Source organism: Siphateles boraxobius, unplaced genomic scaffold (assembly GCF_051911475.1).
Source record: "Siphateles boraxobius isolate OS27281-9 unplaced genomic scaffold, OSU_SipBor_1 25, whole genome shotgun sequence".
NCBI lineage: Eukaryota > Metazoa > Chordata > Actinopteri > Cypriniformes > Leuciscidae > Siphateles > Siphateles boraxobius.
The window spans coordinates 38,332,501-38,359,796 of NW_027508866.1; the positions used below are offsets into that span (position 1 = coordinate 38,332,501).

A 27,296-nucleotide genomic window follows, 5' to 3' on the forward strand; every position below is an offset into this window, starting at 1 on the left:
TCATATTTAATGAGCTATGCATCATTATTTCTGTTTATTACCGGGAAGCTGCTTCATAATGTTTCACACTAGCTATGTTTACATGCACTCATTTCCATCAAAACCGATGAATCCGATGTCAGATTCATCATGTTCTGTTTTGATGCACCCTAAAATGTTGCTATCCGGTTCGTATTCGTTTATACATGCATTTAATTAATTCCAAACTAGCGATGATGTCACTAGCTACGTTTACATGGACACCTTTTCGTTCAATCGGAATGAAATCAATCCTAGCGCGTTTATATGTTATACATTACGCTATTTCAACGTCATAACGCTGTTTCAACGTCATTACGCTATTTCAACTTCATTACACTATTTCTACATCATTACGCTATTTCTACGTCATTACACTATTTCTACATCATTACACTATTTCTACATCATTACGCTATTTCTACATCATCACGCTATTTCTACATTATTACGCTATTTCTGCGTCATTACACTAATACTACATCATTACGCTATCTCTACATCATTACTATCTGTTTCTGATGCAGAAAAGTTAGTTCATGCATTCATGACCTCGAGACTAGATTACTGTAATGCTTTATTAGCTGGTTGTCCTGCATCCTCAATCAACAAGCTACAGTTAGTGCAAAATGCAGCCGCTAGAGTTCTTACTAGATCAAGAAAATATGATCATATAACACCTATTTTATTATCTCTACATTGGTTACCTATTAAGTTACGTATCAATTACAAAGTATTCCTACTGACCTATAAAGCCCTAAATGGTTTAGCTCCTGTGTATTTAACAGACCTTCTATCGCCATACAATCCATCGCGCTCTTTAAGATCACTAAATTCGAGGCTTCTGGTCATTCCTAGGATATCTAAGTCCACTAAAGGAGGGAGGGCGTTCTCGCATTTAGCTCCTAAACTCTGGAATAGCCTTCCTGATATTGTACGAGACTCAGACTCGCTGTCCCAGTTTAAAACTAGATTAAAGACGCATCTCTTTAACCAAGCATTCACTTAATGCTTAACCTTTGATACTACTGCTGAATCAGTTCGAATGCATTAACATTATGAACATCAGCTATGCTAATTATTTCCCATCTGCCTTTCTGCTGTTATCTCGGGACGCTAGTCCCGAGGTAAATAGCGTTCGTCAGCTCCAGTTTGTATCCAGCCTCTCACGGAGACTTCAGATGCCCCAACGCCTGTGAAGAGACGACTCGACGCCTGTGAAGAGACGACTCAAAGCCGGCGATATGTTATGCCATAAATTAATACTTGATTAACTAACTGTATTTTTCTATGTACATTTCCGAAATGCAATTTCTGTAAAGCTGCTTTGAGACAATGTGTATTGTGAAAAGCGCTATACAAATAAATTTGAATTGAATTGAATTGAATTGAATTACGCTATTAGCTATTTCTACGTCATTACACTATCCAATCCAATCCAATCCACTTTATTTCTATAGCACATTTTATAAACAGAAAGTTTCCAAAGTGCTGCACAGAAGATTCGAACATACAGATCAAATTACATACAATAAAAACAAAATTACGAAATTAAGAACATCTCAATCCTAAAATATATTTAAAACAATAAAACAATAAAAGACATCAGAGGACCACACAACTCACAGGGTGTTAAAAGCCAAGGAATAAAAATGTGTCTTTAGACGAGACTTAAAACTCTCAACTGTCGAAGCAGTTCTAACATGGAGGGGCAGCGCGTTCCAAAGTTTTGGTCCCACCACAGAAAAGGCCCTGTCCCCTCGAGTTTTCAGTCTAGTCTTGGGAACCGCGAGCTGGAGCTGGCCCTCCGACCTCAGTGACCTCGCTGGCGCATAAATTTGAATGAGGTCCGCAATATATGTTGGGGCCAGTCCATTTACAGCTTTAAAAACAAACAATAAAATCTTAAAATCAATCCTAAAACGAACAGGAAGCCAGTGCAATGAGGCGAGAATTGGAGTTATGTGTGTGCGCTTTTTGGTTCCTGTTAAAAGTCGTGCTGCAGAATTTTGGACTAACTGTAAGCGTGAAAGTGTGTTATGATTTATACCGGTATAGAGTGCATTACAGTAGTCTAATCGAGAAGAAATAAAAGCATGTGTAGCTTGTTCAAAACTGTTAAAAGACAAAAACGGTTTAACTTTAGCTAAAAGGCGAAGATGATAAAAACTAGATTTCACAACCGCATTTATTTGTTTATCAAATTTAAAATCACTGTCTATTTTAACCCCCAGATTAGTTATCACAGGATGCACAAAGTCGTTTAGGCGGCCCAAATCTATCATGGGGTTTGTGGGGCCAAAATAAATGATCTCAGTTTTACTCTCATTTAGTTTTAAAAAATTTTGTGCTAACCACGCTTTGACATCGTTTAAACAGTCCAGTAGAGGTGTCAGGGAGCTGCCTTCATGCTTTCTGATTGGCAAATAAATTTGGCAGTCATCAGCATAAAGATGATAAGAGATGCCATGTTTTTTAAAAATTTGTCCCAGTGGAAGGAGGTAAATAGCAAAAAGAATAGGACCAAGAATTGATCCCTGAGGGACCCCACAGTTAAGAGGCAAAGTTGATGAGGTAAAGTCGCCCGTTTTAACAAAGTAGCATCTCCCGAAAAAATAAGACTGAAACCATTTTAGGGCAATCCCCCTGACTCCCACACAGTTTTCCATACGAGATAAAAGAATTGTGTGGTCGACTGTGTCAAAAGCAGCAGTGAGATCTAAAAGCACTAAAATGGCTGAATCACCAGAATCTGTCATTAAAAACAGGTCATTTAAAACCTTTAAAAGTGCAGACTCAGTGCTATGAAATGCTTTAAAACCTGACTGAAAAACATCTAAAGTGCCATGTGCTTCCAAAAAAGACTGTAACTGCATCAATACACATTTTTCCAAAATTTTTGATAAAAAAGGAAGTTTTGAAATAGGGCGATAATTTGAAACATTTGTGGAATCAAGTCCAGCTTTCTTAATTAGTGGTTCAATCACTGCTTTTTTACAAAATGCAGGCACAACTCCAGAAGACAGACTACTATTTATAATTTCTTCAACATGAGAGCCAATCGTTTCCCACACATCCTTAAAAAGGCGTGAAGGGACAGGGTCCATAAGGGATGTGGAGGGTTTAATTTGAGAAACGATCTTTGTAAGAGATGGTAGTGAAACTAGCTCAAACTGACAGAAAATACCAGAGCAATGCATGTTTACAGAGAAGTTAAGAAAAGAGGTTGATATATTGGCTCTGATATTTGAAACCTTACTATTAAAAAATTCCAAAAATGTCTCACAGATATCAGGTGAAAATTCACTAGAGGTGGATTGCGTAGGGTTCAATACAGACCCAATGATTTTAAAAAGAACACGTGGATTGTTTGCATTTTGAGAAACTATTTCTGAAAAATATTGTGTTTGTTTAGCTTTAACAATTTTTTGATATTTTCTCCAACTCTCCTGTAAAATCTGATAAAACACCTGAAGCCCATCCTTTTTCCACCGGCGCTCTGCCCTTCTACACTCTCGTCTGGCTGCGCGTGTGGCTTCACAGTGCCATGGCTCTGGCTTTGGTCTAGGGCGCATAGCTCTAATTGGAGCTACAGTGTCCAGGACCTCAGAACAGGTGGACAAAAAAACATTACTTAGTTGCTCTGTGTCTAAGGCAGCGGAGTCGCCGTTTGCATGTACATGTGTAGCAAAAAGAGAAGAAAAACACAAGGAAGTGTCGGGCTTCAGAGTGCGGCCATAACGCACGGGAGCGGATGTTTTAACTAGCTCGTTAAAAACAAAATCAAACATGACAGGACAATGATCCGAAAAAATAGCATCAGACACTAATACATTATCAATAGGCAACCCATAGGACAGTACAAGATCCAGTAAATGCCCATGTATTTGTGTGGATCCTGCAACATGTTGAGTTAAATTAAAACCATCAATCAAATTTAAAAACTCTTTCGCCATAGCCTTTGAAGGGCAGCAGACGTGTACATTAAAATCACCAACAATTAAAATCTTATCATAATTCGTCCTTACAACTGCAATGAAATCTGAAAAGTCCTTTATAAAGTCATGATTATGCTTTGGCGGCCGGTATATCACCGCGCACAAAACAGGATTTCGCGCACCCAGTTCAAAGCAACTTAGCTCAAATGAAGTAAAAGCCATCGACAATGGCTTACAATGTAAGTGACTCTTTAGTATTGTGGCAATACCTCCTCCACGTCCAGTCGTACGCGGTGTATTAATAAAAGTACACTCGGGAGGTAGCAGTTCCGAGAAGGCAGTGGACTCACCCAGATTAATCCATGTTTCCGTAATAAAGAATAAATCCAATGAATGCGTATTAAAGAAGTCCTTTAGAATAAATGACTTGTTCATCACGGATCTTGCATTGACAAGTGCACACCTGGTTGAAGCCTGGACGCGGTTTGCTGCCGAAGCTACCCTGCTCAGCGGCTGAAGATAACCAGGGTTCACTCCGCGTAGACGCAGTCGGCGGTGGCGCACAGCAAGACGCTCATCCAGTTTACCGACCACAGGGACCAGATAGCTGCCAGCAGGAGCGAAGATGCGCCGAGATATCAGGCGATGAAAACAAGCCTCATACTCTTGAGGGATACTTGTGTGGGACCACGCCAAATTTGGAGATATTGCTAGCCAGGATTTCAGCCTGACTAGCCTACCGCTGCGCACTCCTCTGCGCCGGCGTTTCCTGGGAAGCAGCGCCTTCAGACGGAACAGGTGCTCTGGTATATCCGCCAGATAAAAGGGACACGACTTTGAAGATCCCTTGTTATTATATTCAGCACACGAATCCACTAAAATTTTAATATTTAAGAGCTCTATGCGATCGTACACCCGCAGAGAGTCAGTGGTCCTAATGATACTCAGTAAAAACAGTATAAAACTTGTAACAGTCAGGATAGCCAAACGGCGAGCCAGCCACGCCGGCGCCATCTTGGATGCCTTTATTTCTACATCATTACGCTATTTCTACGTCATTACGCTATTTCTACATCATTACGCTATTTCAACGTCATTACGCTATTTCTACATCATTACGCTATTTCAACATCATTACGCTATTTCAACGTCATTACGCTATTTCTACATCATTACGCTATTTCTACATCATTACGCTATTTCTACATCATTACACTATTAGCTATTCTACGTCATTACACTATTTCTACATCATTTCACTATTCACTATTTCTACGTCATTACGCTATTTCTACATCATTACACTATTCGCTATTTCTACGTCATTACGCTATTTCTGCATCATTATGCTATTTCTACATCATTACGCTATTTCAACGTCATTAGGCTATTTCTACGTCATTACGCTATTTCAACGTCATTACGCTATTTCTACATCATTATGCTATTTCTACATCATTACGCTATTTCTACATCATTACACTATTTCTACTTCATTACGCTATTTCAACGTCATTACGCTATTTCAACGTCATTAGGCTATTTCTACGTCATTAGGCTATTTCTACGTCATTACGCTATTTCTACATCATTATGCTATTTCTACATCATTACGCTATTTCAACGTCATTACGCTATTTCTACATCATTACGCTATTTCAACGTCATTAGGCTATTTCTACGTCATTAGGCTATTTCTACGTCATTACGCTATTTCTACATCATTATGCTATTTCTACATCATTACGCTATTTCAACGTCATTACGCTATTTCTACATCATTATGCTATTTCTACGTCATTACGCTATTTCAACGTCATTACGCTATTTCTACATCATTACGCTATTTCAACTTCATTACGCTATTTCAACGTCATTACGCTATTTCAACGTCATTACGCTATTTCTACATCATTACACTATTAGCTATTCTACATCATTACGCTATTTCAACGTCATTACGCTATTTCAACGTCATTACGCTATTTCTACATCATTAGACTATTCGCTATTTCTACGTCATTACGCTATTTCTACATCATTACGCTATTTCTACATCATTACGCTATTTCAACGTCATTAGGCTATTTCTACGTCATTACGCTATTTCTATATCATTACGCTATTTCTACATCATTACGCTATTTCAACGTCATTACGCTATTTCTACGTCATTACGCTATTTCTACATCATTACGCTATTTCAACATCATTACGCTATTTCAACGTCATTACGCTATTTCAACGTCATTACGCTATTTCTACATCATTACACTATTAGCTATTCTACATCATTACGCTATTTCAACGTCATTACGCTATTTCAACGTCATTACGCTATTTCTACATCATTACACTATTCGCTATTTCTACGTCATTACGCTATTTCTACATCATTACGCTATTTCAACGTCATTAGGCTATTTCTACGTCATTACGCTATTTCTATATCATTACGCTATTTCTACATCATTACGCTATTTCTACATCATTACGCTATTTCAACGTCATTAGGCTATTTCTACGTCATTACGCTATTTCTATATCATTACGCTATTTCTACATCATTACGCTATTTCAACGTCATTACGCTATTTCAACGTCATTACGCTATTTCAACGTCATTACGCTATTTCTACATCATTACGCTATTTCTACATCATTACGCTATTTCAACGTCATTACGCTATTTCTACGTCATTACACTATTTCTACATCATTACGCTATTTCAACGTGATTACGCTATTTCTACATCATTACGCTATGTCTACGTCATTACGCTATTTCTACGTCATTAAGCTTTTTCTGTCATTACGCTATTTCTACATCATCACGCTATTTCAACGTCATTACGCTATTTCTACGTCATTACACTATTTTTACATCATTACGCTATTTCAACGTCATTACGCTATTTCTACGTCATTACGCTATTTCTACATCATTACGCTATTTCAACGTCATTACGCTATTTCTACATCATTACGCTATTTCAACATCATTACGCTATTTCAACGTCATTACGCTATTTCTACATCATTACGCTATTTCTACATCATTACGCTATTTCTACATCATTACACTATTAGCTATTCTACGTCATTACACTATTTCTACATCATTTCACTATTCACTATTTCTACGTCATTACGCTATTTCTACATCATTACACTATTCGCTATTTCTACGTCATTACGCTATTTCTGCATCATTATGCTATTTCTACATCATTACGCTATTTCAACGTCATTAGGCTATTTCTACGTCATTACGCTATTTCAACGTCATTACGCTATTTCTACATCATTATGCTATTTCTACATCATTACGCTATTTCTACATCATTACGCTATTTCTACTTCATTACGCTATTTCAACGTCATTACGCTATTTCAACGTCATTAGGCTATTTCTACGTCATTAGGCTATTTCTACGTCATTACGCTATTTCTACATCATTATGCTATTTCTACATCATTACGCTATTTCAACGTCATTACGCTATTTCTACATCATTACGCTATTTCAACGTCATTAGGCTATTTCTACGTCATTAGGCTATTTCTACGTCATTACGCTATTTCTACATCATTATGCTATTTCTACATCATTACGCTATTTCAACGTCATTACGCTATTTCTACATCATTATGCTATTTCTACGTCATTACGCTATTTCAACGTCATTACGCTATTTCAACGTCATTACGCTATTTCTACATCATTACGCTATTTCAACGTCATTACGCTATTTCAACGTCATTACGCTATTTCAACGTCATTAGGCTATTTCTACGTCATTAGGCTATTTCTACGTCATTACGCTATTTCTACATCATTACGCTATTTCTACGTCATTACGCTATTTCTACGTCATTACGCTATTTCTACATCATTGCGCTATTTCAACGTCATTACGCTATTTCAACGTCATTAGGCTATTTCTACGTCATTAGGCTATTTCTACGTCATTACGCTATTTCTACATCATTATGCTATTTCTACATCATTACGCTATTTCAACGTCATTACGCTATTTCTACATCATTACGCTATTTCTACGTCATTACGCTATTTCAACGTCATTACGCTATTTCTACATCATTATGCTATTTCTACATCATTACGCTATTTCTACATCATTACGCTATTTCAACGTCATTACGCTATTTCTACGTCATTACGCTATTTCTACGTCATTACGCTATTTCAACGTCATTAGGCTATTTCTACATCATTACGCTATGTCTACATCATTATGCTATTTCTACATCATTACGCTATTTCAACGTCATTACGCTATTTCTACATCATTACGCTATTTCAACGTCATTACGCTATTTCTACGTCATTACGCTATTTCTACATCATTACGCTATTTCTACATCATTATGCTATTTCAACGTCATTACGCTATTTCTACGTCATTACGCTATCAACGTCATTACGCTATTTCTACATCATTACGCTATTTCTACATCATTACGCTATTTCTACATCGTTACGCTATTTCAACATCATTACGCTATTTCTACATCATTACGCTATTTCAACATCATTACGCTATTTCTACATCATTACGCTATTTCTACATCATTACGCTATTTCTACATCATTACGCTATTTCTACATCATTACGCTATTTCTACATCATTACGCTATTGCAACGTCATTACGCTATTTCAACGTCATTACGCTATTTCTACGTCATTACGCTATTTCTACATCATTACGCCATTTCAACGTCATTAATTATTTCTACATCATTACGCTATGTCTACATCATTACGCTATTTCTACGTCATTAAGCTTTTTCTACATCATCACGCTATTTCAACGTCATTACGCTATTTCAACGTCATTACGCTATTTCTACATCATTACGCTATTTCTACATCATTATGCTATTTCTACGTCATTACGCTATTTCTACATCATTACGCTATTTCAACGTCATTACGCTATTTCTACATCATTACGCTATTTCTACATCATTACGCTATTTCTACATCATTACGCTATTTCAACGTCATTACACTATTTCTACATCATTACGCTATTTCAACGTCATTACGCTATTTCTACATCATTACGCTATTTCTACATCATTACGCTATTTCTACGTCATTACGCTATTTCTACGTCATTAAGCTTTTTCTATGTCATTACGCTATTTTATATCATTACGCTATTTCAACGTCATTACGCTATTTCTACATCATTACGCTATTTCTACGTCAGTGCACATGCACAATCCTTTCAGTTTCGGTTTTCAATCCGTTTAAGTGTTCACATGTTCTCTCGATCGGATTCCGAATTCCAGAGAGCCGCGCAATGTCTTGATGACATATCTGAAACATAAAGACTGATGTATCAGTCAAAAGATCTTTTAGTAAATATTTAGTCTCCTGCCCTGACCAGTTTGAAAGACATAAATAAACGTATGCGTTCATAAGATGTAAATCAAATGAAAACATATGCGACTATTTTTTTTATCAGATTAAGAAAATTGTCGGATTCAAGCATTTCCATGCTTCATTGTTCCTGTTGATGGGATTATTTCAGATCTACACATTCATGTCACTGAGATCCAGCCAAATCATGTTCACATGAAGCTTTTCAGTCCGACTGAACCGTCGATCATTTGGGTGCATGTAAACAAATCTATCGTGATCATTTTCACATCAATTAAACACATTTAACCACACAAATCTCCATAATGACTCATTAGATTCTTATAACAATAACAAAATTAGCCTAATTAAATCATTATAAATTCAAAACAGCACCACACATACAATAAAAAATTTTCACCAGGGTTCCTGCACACTTTTTAAAGTCAAATTTAAGTCTTTTTAAGACCTTTTTAAGACCTGAAGAAATCAGAATTAATAACGTACATTAGGGGTGTGCAATATTGACAAAAATATATCTTGATATTTTAAACGTTTTGTTGATAATAATTAGATGATATTTTACTGATTGTGTTTTTGTGCTGGTGCAACGGCTGGTATAGGCCAGTTGTTGACAGCAGACTCACAAAGATATTCATATTTTTCATATTCTATGCAGTGGTCAGTTCACAGCAGTGACAGAAATGACTAATGTGCAATATTTTCCACCTTAAATTGACTTCCAGGGGCATTTTCACCTATACATGGTCATTTTTTCTAAACTTATTTAGAGTTACGCATCACCTTTTATGTCTAATACTAACATTCAAATTATTCAAATTAAATTATACAGTAATTATACTTATTTATACAATAATACTTAATTACACATTTATATAGTATCACCGTTACCAGTCAAATTAAATCATTCAATCAAAATCCATCTTTGCAGTGCAGAGGAGACACAGAAGCGGCATCAGAAGTGGCATTAATATTTACACTCCATGCTATGAGATAGCTTTTTTAAAAAATCAATATTCAATATTTAAATATGAAATGATTTATTTTAACGTTTTAATTAAAGGCTACTTTAAATATGAAACTAAAACCGCCAGTCGGCGGCGGCAAGTCACTGTCTTAATAAGCGAGTAGAGGGAGTCATTCATTCATTCAACCGATTTGTTCAAACGGCTGATTCATTCGGGAAAGAAACAAGTGATTGTTCATTGAATCGTTAAAATGACTCGTTCAAAACGCGGATTTCAGTCCAGAAATCCTCGCTGTCTGTTGCATTGAGACTCTGCTACGGTTTCACTTTGAAATTCTAGTCTGCGAAATAAAGGGAAAACAAACAATATTGACAATATGGTGTCTAAAAAGTAACTCACAATGTTAATATATTTTTAATTTAACTATTGTATAATATAAATATCACACTTGTGCACGGGAAAACGGCACTCACTGATGTGATATACACAGCATGCAGTGAAAGCACGAGAGACAAATGCGATGTCAGCTCACAGTGCCTCATACATCGTTAAAGCAATGATTACAATATCATGATAGCCAATACACATCGCACACCCCATATGCACATAAAGATTGAACTTACAACTGAACTGACATTTGCCAACTTTCTTCTTCTCTCCTCTCTCGCGTGCAGGAGACAGACGTTATTCTGCCGCGAATGTGATGCGAATTGTCACGTGAACAAGCAGATCCACAAAGATAGAATAAAAAATAATACTACGTTAATTAGATAGTTTTAATTTGGATTATGATTTAGATATGTCTAAGTCGAAGTGTCATCTAAAATTTAAGACTTCATAAGTAAAAATAAGACTTTATAAGACTTTTTATGGCCTAATATTTTAAAAATCTAATTTAAGACTTTTTAAGGATCCGCGGGAACCCTGTTTCACATTAAAGAGAATTTGAAGGAAAATGTGTTTAATAATGTCACATAACACTTTATAGTACGGTCTCATTAGTTAACATCAGTTAATGCATTAAAGTCCTCCTGTAGTCAATCATTTTATCCCTTAAATCTCACCAAAATGGTTCTATGAATATGCAAATGAGCCCCGCCTCCACTCACTCACTCACTCAGAGATCCACTGGTTGACGATCACACGTTGATCTGATTGGTTACAAGGTAGTTTGTGACGTCAGAAACACCAGCGATTTCAAAGCGTGTTTTTGAGACTGTCTTTGGTTCACTGCAGTTTTAAGGAGAAAATACTCAGCAATGCTGTCGACTTATGAATTTACACATGGTTTGTGTTAAAGCATATTAAAAACACCACATAGACATATAAACAACATTAAAAGCTGGATTTTCACCACAGGGGGACTTTAAATGACAATGAGGAATAAATTTGTTACGGTACTTATTCATCTGTCAACATTAGTTAATAAAATTACATCTGTTGATTGTTAGTTCATGTTAGCTGAGTTTCATTATATAATAACAACAGAATAACGATTTTAATAATGTATTAGTAAACATAGAAATGGACCGTAATTAAGATTACGCAATGCTGTAGATTTTTTACATTAACTGATGTTGACTCACCAAAACATATTTACGGTCCTAATATGATTTAAATTTTTTTAATGCAGCTCATCGTGTATGATGTGTGTGAAATAAGAGTCGAGAGCTTAGTAAGGTTCTTCTGATGAGGGTTCACCGGTCCGACACACACTGTTTGACTAGAATCTGGTTTAGTGTTAAAACCTCTCAATCCTGACGTCATGCTCCATCCACACACACACACACAGTTAACCGGTTAACCCACGTGACCTACGACCCCAGAGTGTGTGATGAAGACACATACCCTTCGTAGTCGTGAGTGGGCTCCTGTCGCCGGATGATGAGGTACGTGACCACAGAGATGATGATGATGCCGATCACGGCCCCGATCACACCGCCCACGATCACTGCAGCGCTGGTGTGAGGAAGAGCCTCTGAACACACACAGAGGAACATCACCGTCACACACACAGAGGAACATCACCGTCACACACACACTGAGGAACACCACCGTCACACACACACTGAGGAACACCACCGTCACACACACAGAGGAACACCACCGTCACACACACAGAGGAACACCACCGTCACACACACACACACACACAGAGGAACACCACCGTCACACACACAGAGGAACACCACCGTCACACACACAGAGGAACACCACCGTCACACACACACACAGAGGAACATCACCGTCACACACACACACACAGAGGAACATCACCATCACACACACACAGAGGAACATCACCGTCACACACACACACACACACACAGAGGAACACCACCGTCACACACACAGAGGAACACCACCGTCACACACACAGAGGAACATCACCGTCACACACACACACAGAGGAACATCACTGTCACACACACACACACAGAGGAACATCACCATCACACACACACAGAGGAACATCACCGTCACACACACAGAGGAACATCACCGTCACACACACAGAGGAACATCACCGTCACACACACAGAGGAACATCACCGTCACACACACAGAGGAACATCACCGTCACACACACACACACAGAGGAACATCACCGTCACACACACAGAGGAACATCACCGTCACACACACAGAGGAACATCACCGTCACACACACAGAGGAACATCACCGTCACACACACAGAGGAACATCACCGTCACACACACACACACACAGAGGAACATCACCGTCACACACACAGAGGAACATCACCGTCACACACACACACACAGAGGAACATCACCGTCACACATACACACACAGAGGAACATCACCGTCACACACACAGAGGAACATCACCGTCACACACACACACACAGAGGAACATCACCGTCACACACACAGAGGAACATCACCATCACACACACAGAGGAACATCACCGTCACACACGCAGAGGAACACCACCGTCACACACACAGAGGAACATCACCGTCACACACGCAGAGGAACACCACCATCACACACACAGAGGAACATCACCGTCACACACACACACAGAGGAACATCACCGTCACACACACACACAGAGGAACACCACCGTCACACACACAGAGGAACACCACCGTCTCACACACAGAGGAACACCACCGTCACACACACACACAGAGGAACACCACCGTCACACACACAGAGGAACACCACCGTCACACACACAGAGGAACACCACCGTCACACACACAGAGGAACACCACCGTCTCACACACACACACACACACACACACACACACACACACACACACACACACACACACACACACACACACACACACAGAGGAACACCACCGTCACACACACAGAGGAACACCACCGTCAGACACACAGAGGAACATCACCGTCACACACACAGAGGAACACCACCGTCACACACACAGAGGAACATCACCGTCACACACACAGAGGAACATCACCGTCACACACACACAGAGGAACACCACCGTCACACACACAGAGGAACACCACCGTCACACACACAGAGGAACACCACCGTCACACACACAGAGGAACACCACCGTCACACACACAGAGGAACACCACCGTCACACACACACACAGAGGAACACCACCGTCACACACACAGAGGAACACCACCGTCACACACACAGAGGAACACCACCGTCACACACACAGAGGAACACCACCGTCACACACACAGAGGAACACCACCGTCTCACACACACACACACACACACACACACACAGAGGAACACCACCGTCACACACACAGAGGAACACCACCGTCACACACACAGAGGAACACCACCGTCACACACACAGAGGAACACCACCGTCACACACACACACACACAGAGGAACATCACCGTCACACACACAGAGGAACACCACCGTCACACACACACACACAGAGGAACATCACCGTCACACACACAAAGAGGAAGATCACCGTCACACACACAGAGGAACACCACCGTCACACACACAGAGGAACATCACGTCACACACGCAGAGAAACACCACCGTCACACACACACAGAGGAACACCACCGTCACACACGCAGAGGAACACCACCGTCACACACGCAGAGGAACACCACCGTCACACACACAGAGGAACATCACCGTCACACACACAGAGGAACACCACCGTCACACACAGAGGAACACCACCGTCACACACACAGAGGAACACCACCGTCTCACACACACAGAGGAACACCACCGTCACACACAGAGAGGAACACCACCGTCACACACACAGAGGAACACCACCGTCTCACACACAGAGAGGAACACCACCGTCACACACAGAGAGGAACACCACCGTCTCACACACACAGAGGAACACCACCGTCACACACAGAGAGGAACACCACCGTCACACACACAGAGGAACACCACCGTCTCACACACAGAGAGGAACACCACCGTCACACACAGAGAGGAACACCACCGTCTCACACACACAGAGGAACACCACCGTCACACACAGAGAGGAACACCACCGTCACACACACAGAGGAACATCACCGTCACACACACAGAGGAACATCACCGTAACACACACAGAGGAACACCACCGTCACACACACACAGAGGAACACCACCGTCACACACACAGAGGAACATCACCGTCACACACACAGAGGAACATCACCGTCACACACACAGAGGAACACCACCGTCACACACACACAGAGGAACACCACCGTCACACACACACAGAGGAACACCACCGTCACACACACAGAGGAACACCACCGTCTCACACACACAGAGGAACACCACTGTCACACACAGAGAGGAACACCACCGTCTCACACACACAGAGGAACACCACCGTCACACACACAGAGGAACACCACCGTCTCACACACACAGAGGAACACCACCGTCACACACGCAGAGGAACATCACCGTCACACACACAGAGGAACATCACCGTCACACACACACAGAGGAACACCACCGTCACACACACAGAGGAATACCACCGTCTCACACACACAGAGGAACACCACCGTCTCACACACACAGAGGAACACCACCGTCACACACAGAGAGGAACACCACCGTCTCACACACACAGAGGAACACCACCGTCACACACACAGAGGAACACCACCGTCTCACACACACAGAGGAACACCACCGTCACACACACAGAGGAACATCACCGTCACACACACACAGAGGAACACCACCGTCACACACACAGAGGAACACCACCGTCACACACACAGAGGAACACCACCGTCACACACACACACACACAGAGGAACATCACCGTCACACACACACACACACACACACACAGAGGAACATCACCGTCACACACACACACACAGAGGAACATCACCGTCACACACACACAGAGGAACATCACCGTCACACACACAGAGGAACACCACCGTCACACACACAGAGGAACACCACCGTCACACACACACACAGAGGAACATCACCGTCACACACACACAGAGGAACATCACCGTCACACACACACAGAGGAACATCACCGTCACACACGCAGAGGAACACCACCGTCACACACGCCGAGGAACACCACCGTCACACACACAGAGGAACATCACCGTCACACACACACTGAGGAACATCACCGTCACACACGCAGAGGAACACCACCGTCACACACGCTGAGGAACACCACCGTCACACACACAGAGGAACATCACCGTCACACACACACTGAGGAACACCACCGTCACACACACAGAGGAACACCACCGTCACACACACACACAGAGGAACATCACCGTCACACACACACACAGAGGAACATCACCGTCACACACACACAGAGGAACACCAACGTCACACACACAGGGGAACACCACCGTCACACACCCAGAGAAACACCACCGTCACACACACAGAGGAACACCACCTTCACACACACACACAGAGAGGAACACCACCGTCACACACACACAGAGGAACATCACCGTCACACACACACAGAGGAACACCACCTTCACACACACACACAGAGAGGAACACCACCGTCACACACGCAGAGGAACACCACCGTCACACACACACAGAGGAACACCACCGTCACACACGCAGAGGAACACCACCGTCACACACGCAGAGGAACACCACCGTCACACACACACAGAGGAACACCACCGTCACACACGCAGAGGAACACCACCGTCACACACGCAGAGGAACACCACCGTCACACACGCAGAGGAACACCACCGTCACACACGCAGAGGAACACCACCGTCACACACACACAGAGGAACACCACCGTCACACACACAGAGGAACACCACCGTCACACACGCAGAGGAACACCACCGTCACACACGCAGAGGAACACCACCGTCACACACACAGAGAGGAACACCACCGTCACACACGCAGAGGAACACCACCGTCACACACACGCAGAGGAACACCACCGTCACACACGCAGAGGAACACCACCGTCACACACACAGAGAGGAACACCACCGTCACACACGCAGAGGAACATCACCGTCACACACACACAGAGGAACACCACCGTCACACACACAGAGGAACATCACCGTCACACACGCAGAGGAACACCACCGTCACACACGCCGAGGAACACCACCGTCACACACACAGAGGAACATCACCGTCACACACACACTGAGGAACACCACCGTCACACACACAGAGGAACACCACCGTCACACACACACACAGAGGAACATCACCGTCACACACACACACACAGAGGAACATCACCGTCACACACACACACAGAGGAACACCAACGTCACACACACAGGGGAACACCACCGTCACACACCCAGAGAAACACCACCGTCACACACACACAGAGGAACACCACCTTCACACACACACACACAGAGAGGAACACCACCGTCACACACGCAGAGGAACACCACCGTCACACACACACAGAGGAACATCACCGTCACACACACACAGAGGAACACCACCTTCACACACACACACAGAGAGGAACACCACCGTCACACACGCAGAGGAACACCACCGTCACACACACACAGAGGAACACCACCGTCACACACACACAGAGGAACACCACCTTCACACACACACACACAGAGAGGAACACCACCGTCACACACGCAGAGGAACACCACCGTCACACACACACAGAGGAACATCACCGTCACACACACACAGAGGAACACCACCTTCACACACACACACAGAGAGGAACACCACCGTCACACACGCAGAGGAACACCACCGTCACACACACACAGAGGAACACCACCGTCACACACGCAGAGGAACACCACCGTCACACACGCAGAGGAACACCACCGTCACACACACAGAGAGGAACACCACCGTCACACACGCAGAGGAACATCACCGTCACACACACACAGAGGAACACCACCGTCACACACACACAGAGGAACATCACCGTCACACACGCAGAGGAACACCACCGTCACACACACACAGAGGAACACCACCGTCACACACACACAGAAGAACAACACCGTCACACACGCAGAGGAACACCACCGTCTAGGGGTGGGCGATATCTCGATATTTAAAATATATCAAGATATTTTTAAAACACTATATGGATTTTGACATATCGTATATATCGATATATTGTTTATATTTAATTCTGATTTCGCCGCTTTGTCTTCTCTGCGCTGTGCTCGCCCCCGCCTCCTTGCTTTTGTTCCCCCTCCCCTCGCGTGTTGTCTCATTCAACATGGCGGCGCCCGCAACTAGCCCGGAGGCTACAGAACTCGTCTAAAAAGATCGTCTTAAATGCTGTCTTACATGCACTTCTTGAGGCACACACGCACACTAGCAAACACACGCAAGGTCTCTCGCTCTCTGTCCCTCTCTGGCGTGCGCGCGCTACACGGTGCTCTCTCCCTATCTGCCGTGCGCACGCTACACGGTTTGAACCATGGTTTGAACATTCACACAGCCTTTCGAAAACGATACATTTCCCGGCACAACTTATTAAAAAGGATGACAATCCCGGTAAAAAGGGACAGGTGGCAATTATTTTTGTATACAGCAATTAATTTGTATACTATTATTATTTTTGGGGATTTTTTTTTTAAAATGTCGCAGAAGCACTTTGGACTACATGAACTGCCTACCTCTTTGCACTCCAATAAAAAAAAAAGACTGTGGTATTTGGCATATTTGTTTTTGCATTAGTTTTTGTTTGGTTATTTTTCCTGTAAAGATATCGAGATATATTTTTTGCTCCATATCGCCCAGCCCTACCACCGTCACACACGCAGAGGAACACCACCGTCATACACACAGAGGAACATCACCGTCACACACACACACAGAGGAACATCACCGTCACACACACAGAGGAACACCACCTTCACACACACAGAGGAACACCACCGTCACACACACACACAGAGGAACATCACCGTCACACACACAGAGGAACATCACCGTCACACACACACACACACACACACACAGAGGAACATCACCGTCACACACACACAGAGGAACACCACCGTCACACACACAGAGGAACACCACCGTCACACACACACAGAGGAACACCACCGTCACACACACAGAGGAACACCACCGTCACACACACACAGAGGAACACCACCGTCACACACGCAGAGGAACATCACCGTCACACAAACACAGAGGAACACCACCGTCACACACGCAGAGGAACATCACCGTCACACACACAGAGGAACACCACCGTCACACACACAGAGGAACACCACCGTCACACACACACAGAGGAACACCACCGTCACACACACAGAGGAACACCACCGTCACACTAACACAGAGGAACACCACCGTCACACACACAGAGGAACATCACCGTCACACACACAGAGGAACACCACCGTCACACAAACACAGAGGAACATCACCGTCACACACACAGAGGAACACCACCGTCACACACACAGAGGAACATCACCGTCACACACACAGAGGAACACCACCGTCACACACACACAGAGGAACACCACCGTCACACACACAGAGGAACACCACCGTCACACACACACAGAGGAACACCACCGTCACACACACACAGAGGAACACCACCGTCACACACACACAGAGGAACATCACTGTCACACACACAGAGGAACACCACCGTCACACACACACAGAGGAACACCACCGTCACACACACACAGAGGAACACCACCGTCACACACACACAGAGGGACACCACCGTCACACACACACAGAGGAACATCACCGTCACACACACAGAGGAACACCACCGTCACACAAACACAGAGAAACATCACCGTCACACACACAGAGGAACACCACCGTCACACACACACAGAGGAACATCACCGTCACACACACACAGAGGAACACCACCGTCACACACACAAAGAGGAACACCACCGTCACACACACACAGAGGAACATCACCGTCACACACACAGAGGAACATCACCGTCACACACACAGAGGAACACCACCGTCACACACACACAGAGGAACACCACCGTCACACACACAGAGGAACACCACCGTCACACACACACAGAGGAACACCACCGTCACACACACACACAGAGGAACACCACCGTCACACACACACAGAGGAACATCACTGTCACACACACAGAGGAACACCACCGTCACACACACACAGAGGAACACCACCGTCACACACACACAGAGGAACACCACCGTCACACACACACAGAGGAACACCACCGTCACACACACACAGAGGAACATCACCGTCACACACACAGAGGAACACCACCGTCACACAAACACAGAGGAACATCACCGTCACACACACAGAGGAACACCACCGTCACACACACACAGAGGAACACCACCGTCACACACACACAGAGGAACACCACCGTCACACACACACAGAGGAACACCACCGTCACACACACACAGAGGAACATCACCGTCACACACACAGAGGAACACCACCGTCACACAAACACAGAGGAACATCACCGTCACACACGCAGAGGAACACCACCGTCACACACACAGAGGAACATCACTGTCACACAAACACAGAGGAACACCACCGTCACACACACACAGAGGAACATCACCGTCACACACACAGAGGAACACCACCGTCACACACACACAGAGGAACACCACCGTCACACACACACAGAGGAACATCACCGTCACACACACAGAGGAACACCACCGTCACACAAACACAGAGGAACATCACCGTCACACACGCAGAGGAACACCACCGTCACACACACAGAGGAACACCACCGTCACACAAACACAGAGGAACATCACCGTCACACACACAGAGGAACACCACCGTCACACACACACAGAGGAACACCACCGTCACACACACACAGAGGAACACCACCGTCACACACACACAGAGGAACACCACCGTCACACACACACAGAGGAACATCACCGTCACACACGCAGAGGAACATCACCGTCACACACACAGAGGAACACCACCGTCACACACACAGAGGAACACCACCGTCACACACACAGAGGAACACCACCGTCACACACAGAGGAACACCACCGTCACACACACACACACAGAGGAACACCACCGTCACACACTGCTGATCACACCACCGTCACACACACAAATACAGTAAAAACAGTGAAATATTATTATAATTTTAATCAGCTGTTTTCTATATGAATATATAGTAAAGTGTAATTTATTCCTGTGATCAAAGCTGAATTTTCAGCATCATTACTCCAGTCTTCAGTGTCACATGATCCTTCAGAAATCACTATAATATGATGATTTGATGCACAAGAAACATTTATTATTATCAATGTTGAAAACAGTTGTGAACAAATTTCTGTCAGGATTCTTTGATGAATAGGAAGTTTAAAAGAAGAGCATTTATTTGAAATAGAATCTTGTGTAACTTTATAAATGTCTTTACAGTAACTTTTGATCAATTTAATTAATCCTTGATGAATAAAAGTATTGATTTCTTTCCCACAAAAAATAAAATAAAAACTCTTACTGACCCCAAACTTTTGAACGGTAGTGTTTAATGTTACAAAACCTTTCTATTTCATATAAATGCTGTTCTTTTGAACTTTCATTTCATCAAAGAATCTTGAAAAAAAATTATACTCAACTATTTTCAACACTGATAATAGTCAAATGTTTCTAGAGCATCAGATCATCATATTATAGTGATTTCTGAAGGATCATGTGACACTGAAGACTGGAGTAATGATGCTGAAAATTCAGCTTTGATCACAGGAATAAATTACACTTTACTATATATTCACATAGAAAACAGCTAATTAAAATTTTAATAATATTTCACAATATTAGTGTCAAATAATCAAATAAATGCAGCCTTGGTGAGCAGAAGAGACTTCTTTCAAAAACATTAAAAATCTTACCGACCCCAAACTTTTGAACGACAGAGCCATGAGAATCAACCAAACAGAGGTTTTACGACACTTCTTATTCTTTGCAGTGCTTATTATAATGATTTATATGTACACATCATTATTGTGTTAATAATCTTGATCAGAATAAGTTCTTCAGCTCTTCAGCATCTCTTTTCTTGTCTGATGATGTGGGCGGGGCAACCTGTCACTCACATGAGATCAGCCAATAGCATACCACAACCATCCAATCAATTCCCCACAGACACAATCAAGCCCCGCCCACATGTGTTCTTGTTCGCTCACCTTTCATGACCACTCTGACTTTAGAGATGGACATCTGTCCGGTGATGTCCGGTGGATTCTTCACGTCGCAGCTGAAGGTCCCGTTGTCCTTGAACTGCATCTGGATCACGCGGATCGACGCGTCCTTCTTGTTCATGTCTCCGGCCCATTCCACACGGGACTTAAACTGCGGGAGCGAGCCTGGAAAATGCTTCCCACCGGAGTGATAGAAGATCTGCGGAGGACGACAACATCCATGATGATCATATGATGCCTGATATTATTATAGATCCATATGTGACCCTGAACCACAAAACCAGTCACATGGGTCATTGAAACAGAGTCAGCTGAAAGCTGAATAAATTGATGTATGGTTTGCAAGGTTTCCCGCAGAAAATGTGTTAGTTAAGGTGGTGCTGGTGGGGGGGTGGGGAGATTTGGAATTGCATAACTCCTGACCATAGACTGTAAAAAAATATGGACGTAGTGTCCATGACGTCACCCGTAGGTTTCTGAAGAACGCTTTTGAACACCGGACAGAAAGCCCCTCCTGAAAAAGAGCAATCTGGATAAGACCATATTAAACAACTATAGACCGATCTCAAATCTTCCTTTCATAGGCAAGATCATTGAAAAAGTTGTCTTCAATCAGCTGAACAAATTCTTAAGCTCGAATGGATACTTTGACCATTTTCAATCTGGTTTCCGACCGCACCACAGTACAGAGACCGCGCTCATAAAGATAATAAATGATATTCGCTTAAATACTGATACAGGCAAATTATCAGTGCTGGTACTACTCGACCTCAGTGCTGCATTTGACACTGTCGATCACAAAATACTTCTTGACAGGCTGGAAAACTGGGTCGGGCTTTCTGGGATAGTCCTAAAATGGTTCAGGTCATACTTAGGAGGCAGAGGTTATTATGTGAGTATAGGAGACCATAAGTCTGAGTGGACATCCATGACATGCGGAGTCCCTCAAGGCTCAATTCTTGCGCCACTCCTATTCAACCTGTACATGCTCCCAATGAGCCAAATAATGAGAAAGAACCAAATCGCTTACCATAGCTATGCAGACGACACACAGCTCTACTTATCCCTATCGCCTAACGATTACAGCCCCATTGACTCCCTTTGCCAATGCATTGATGAAGTAAACAATTGGATGTGCCAAAACTTTCTTCAGTTAAACAAAGACAAAACTGAAGTCATTGCGTTTGGAAACAAAGATGAAGTTCTCAAGGTGAACGCATACCTTCAGTCTAGGGGTCAAACAACTAAAAATCAAGTCAGGAATCTGGGTGTGTCTCTAGAGTCAGACCTTAGTTTCAGTAGTCATGTCAAAGCAATAACTAAATCAGCATATTATCACCTGAAAAATATTGCAAGAATTAGATGCTTTGTTTCCAGTCAAGACTTAGAAAAACTTGTGCATGCTTTCATCACCAGTAGGGTGGATTATTGTAATGGACTTCTCACTGGCCTTCCCAAAAAGACCATAAGACAGCTGCAGCTCATACAGAACGCTGCTGCTAGGATTCTGAGCAGAACCAGAAAATATGAACACATCACACCAGTCCTCAGGTCTTTACACTGGCTGCCAGTTACATTTAGGATTGATTTTAAAGTATTATTACTGGTATATAAATCATTCAATGGCCTAGGACCTCAATACATTGCAGATATGCTCACTGAATATAAACCCAACAGATCACTCAGATCATTAGGATCACATCGGCTAGAAATACCAAGGGTTCACTCTAAGCATGGCGAGTCTGCTTTTAGCTACTATGCCAGCCGCAGCTGGAACCAGCTTCCAGAAGAGATCAGATGTGCTCCTACAGTAGTCACATTCAAATCCAGACTCAAAACACATCTGTTTAGCTGTGCATTTACTGAATGAGCACTGTGCCACTGTTCGTCCGACTGTTTGCACTGTATTTTATTTTATGTTTTAATTATTCTGATTTCTGTATTTTATCTTTTATTCTAAACTGTTTTAATTATTCTGATTTCTTTTGATTATTTTAATTTCTTCTATGTAAAGCACTTTGAATTACCATTGTGTATGAAATGTGCTATATAAATAAACTTGCCTTGCCTTGCCTTGCCTAAAGTGGGCGGAGTCGCTCGTCGCCATCTTGGAAGCGCGTCACAGTGCGTCACTCCCGGATAAAGGAAAATGGACAAAAAGGCGGGACGTGGGTGGAGTTGAGGTGCCTGAATGCTGAAACTACACCCGCCTTGCTTGAGTTTGCTCAGGCTAAGAGCTAATGTGCTACTGGCCTCGCGCTAAAGTGACAGACGACTTGAAGAAGTAGACTTAAAGCCAATAGTTAAAGTTCATGTTTTTGCCCTTCGTAATACTATAATAGTTAAAAGACATAACTAACCGTGAGACTATGTGTATTGTGATGCATTATTATTCTCATGCAGTAACTTACAATATTTGCTCTGAGCGTGTGTGTGACAGTGATGCGCATACATGTCAGTCAGCGCGGCATTGCACGTGAAGTTCATAGAGAGCTTTATTCAGTCCATTTTAAATTCTGATAGATATTACCTAAGAAGTTCAAGTAAATGCACTAGAAATCCGCGCTCATCTAAGGGACGAATAGAAAGCACTGACACCTGCAGGATTTCATCTGCCGGTACTTTTTATTGAACACTAAAAAGTGAAATAAGCATATTATAGTCTATCTGTTCCGTAAGATCAACGGTACCGCAAAACGAGTGTGGCCTCTATATCTTAGACGTTTTTAAATCTGAACTCCAAAAAGCAAGGATATTGTCGGACATCCATGAGTGCATGTTCACAGAGGAAAACAGCTGAAGAACAGCGCTGGTTGTTCTCTCGACACTCAACAACGACGGAATCCAACGGCGTGTGCGAAGGTATAAGGCGTGTATTAAACTGTATGAAATAATCCCGAAAAAAGTATAAACACGGCAGAGATGGCGAGTTCAGCAGCTGGGATTAGCTGAGGTGACGTGACGCTAACAGAGAGCAGACAAACGGCTAGAACAGCAGCGGTAATCCACCTGTCACTCAAGTGGCCACGCCCTTAATTATGCAGCATTTTAAGGCTTAATATAATTTAAACGGATGAGTTATAAAAAAAAATAACCCCCCTCACAGTTGTCATGAAGGGTAAAATTATCTGTATAGACCAAAACAACTTTAGACACCAGGCTGTAAACATATTTTCTTCTGCGGTAAAGTTAGGCATTTTAACATGGGGGAGATACAGATTTGGCTCACTTTTGCAGTCAGCCTCAAGCGGCCAGGCGATGAATTGCAGTTTAATTCAATTCCGTGTTGGTTTCAAGAGAGAGACGGGGAGGTTGCCGCTTGCTCCTAACACAAATTAAGACAAATTGAGTAGGTGGCGGTAACTCATTGTCTTTATGTGTGAGTCATCGAGTCATTCATTGAATCTCACGATTCGTTCAAAGCCACAGATTTCGTTGCAAAATAGAGCAATAATCCTGACTATACTGTTTTAAATGTAGTAAATAACTTAATGTTACCCTTTTGTTTCGTTTTTTAACTGTTGTATAAAATCAATGTCACATTTGAAATCGTGTGGATATTCGGGAAACATTGCATCAACATTAAAAACACTGCTGGATATCAGCCTGCATTTTGTTGGCACAAACAGCGCAAGCGGCTCGTGACAGAACATAGACCGACAGAATGACACTTCAGTTTAAGATGAAAATCTCAAATGAAGATTTCTGAACACCAGCTAGTCTGTGTTTTCAGATCATCCGCGCTTCTTGAGCAGTGTAAGTTAGAGAGCGCGCGCGCATGGTTGCCAGCTACTATTGAAAAGACCACGTAGAAAACAAGTTCTTTTAACAGAAAAGCTCTGATTTGGGGGTTAAATTATTGAATTCTGGCATTTGTGGCCACAGCGGATTAAACTGAAACTTTCCTATTTCAGACGACAAACTACGCTTGGCTAACGTTACAATCTTGTTCTGTAACTCACTTGCCTAGTAACCATAGTAACGGTGCGCACGCTTTCTGCTATGACGTGGAGAGCAAGGTGCACTCACTGTGCATGAATTTTTAGTAACAGTTAATTTTGTTTAGGGCTGCAACAACTAATCGATAAAATCGATTATAATCGATTATGAAAATCGTTGTCAACGAATGTCATTATCGATTAGTTGGTCTGCTTACGTCACGGGGAGCGTTTACTGGTACGCACACACACGCAAGGTCTCTCTCCCTCAGGCGCTCTGGCGAGCGCGCGCGCTACACGGTTTGGAGCAGTCTCTTATGTCTCGCATGCGCGCTCTTGCTTGCGCGCTCTAGATTTCGGGAGTTTGAACTAATTCGCGGGCATCAGGGAGCCGCAATCAATATGCGGGAGACTCCCGGGACTTCCGGGATCTTGGGATGTCTGTATTTTGTCTCGAGCATCAGGTTGCGCAATCAGTTCGCTCGCAACGTAAGTGATGGATTAAAATAGCGCTACCGCAGAAATAGGTTAAATTAAAACGGTGTTTACAAAGCGAAGCACTAAATATAAAGGCAGTTAATAACAGCAGCAGTAAAATATTGTTTTTTAGTCACTGTACTCAGTGGTTTTCAGCGAATGCTTGTGCACTAATGCATAATTTCTCCTGTCCTTTACTCAAGCCTGTTAGCTTGCTGGGTAACGTTACCTCCATTCCGTTCTCTTTTTATAGCATTTGTCTACTAAGTTTTAATTGTTTTTCAAACGCGATCTACTGCGGCTCTACATTCACACAATTGTTTTCAGTCTTTCTATATTTATTTAATCAATTTATCCTTATATTATATTCTTTTATATATTATATATATAATATATATTATATTCTTTATCCTTATATTCCTTATATATATAATTAATTTTAAATAAAAATTAAATGAATTATATATTTTAGATGTTTTTAGTTTGTTTTTAGTTCAGATATTCACATCTGAACAACATGTCTGTGTAAATTTGTTTTGACAAAAATTGTGTTAAAACATTATATGTTGGATATCATTTTTTTAACAATAATCATGTTTGTCAACTTGCCATCAGCAATTATCATTAAAAACAAAGCAAATATTGATATTAGTAAAACTCAATGTGTGGCTTTTGCACTTTTTAAAGTACACTTTTACACATAAATACCCTGATTTACGGTTTTATTTAGTTATAATAAAAAAAATCTAATTTAATTTCTATCCGATTAATCGATTAATCGAAAAAATAATCGTCCGATTAATCGATTATCAA

The 27,296-nt window shown here is 42.4% G+C and overlaps 2 protein-coding genes across 3 annotated transcripts in view; one reads left to right on the plus strand and one right to left on the minus strand.

The window, feature by feature from the left end:
* The window catches only part of mpzl1l (myelin protein zero-like 1 like), a 336,259-nt gene that overhangs the window by 304,243 nt on the left and 4,720 nt on the right, over nucleotides 1-27,296 (minus strand). For both annotated transcript variants that reach the window (XM_077243861.1, XM_077243860.1), the window contains exons 3-4: nucleotides 22,054-22,267; nucleotides 12,188-12,317 (exon numbers count right to left, since the gene is read on the minus strand). In XM_077243861.1, the coding sequence (XP_077099976.1) occupies nucleotides 12,188-12,317; nucleotides 22,054-22,267 (344 nt within the window). The remainder of the gene's footprint in view (nucleotides 1-12,187; nucleotides 12,318-22,053; nucleotides 22,268-27,296) is intronic.
* Nucleotides 1-27,296, plus strand: part of psmg1 (proteasome (prosome, macropain) assembly chaperone 1) — a 61,882-nt gene that overhangs the window by 13,690 nt on the left and 20,896 nt on the right. The gene's annotated exons all lie outside the window — the stretch shown is intronic.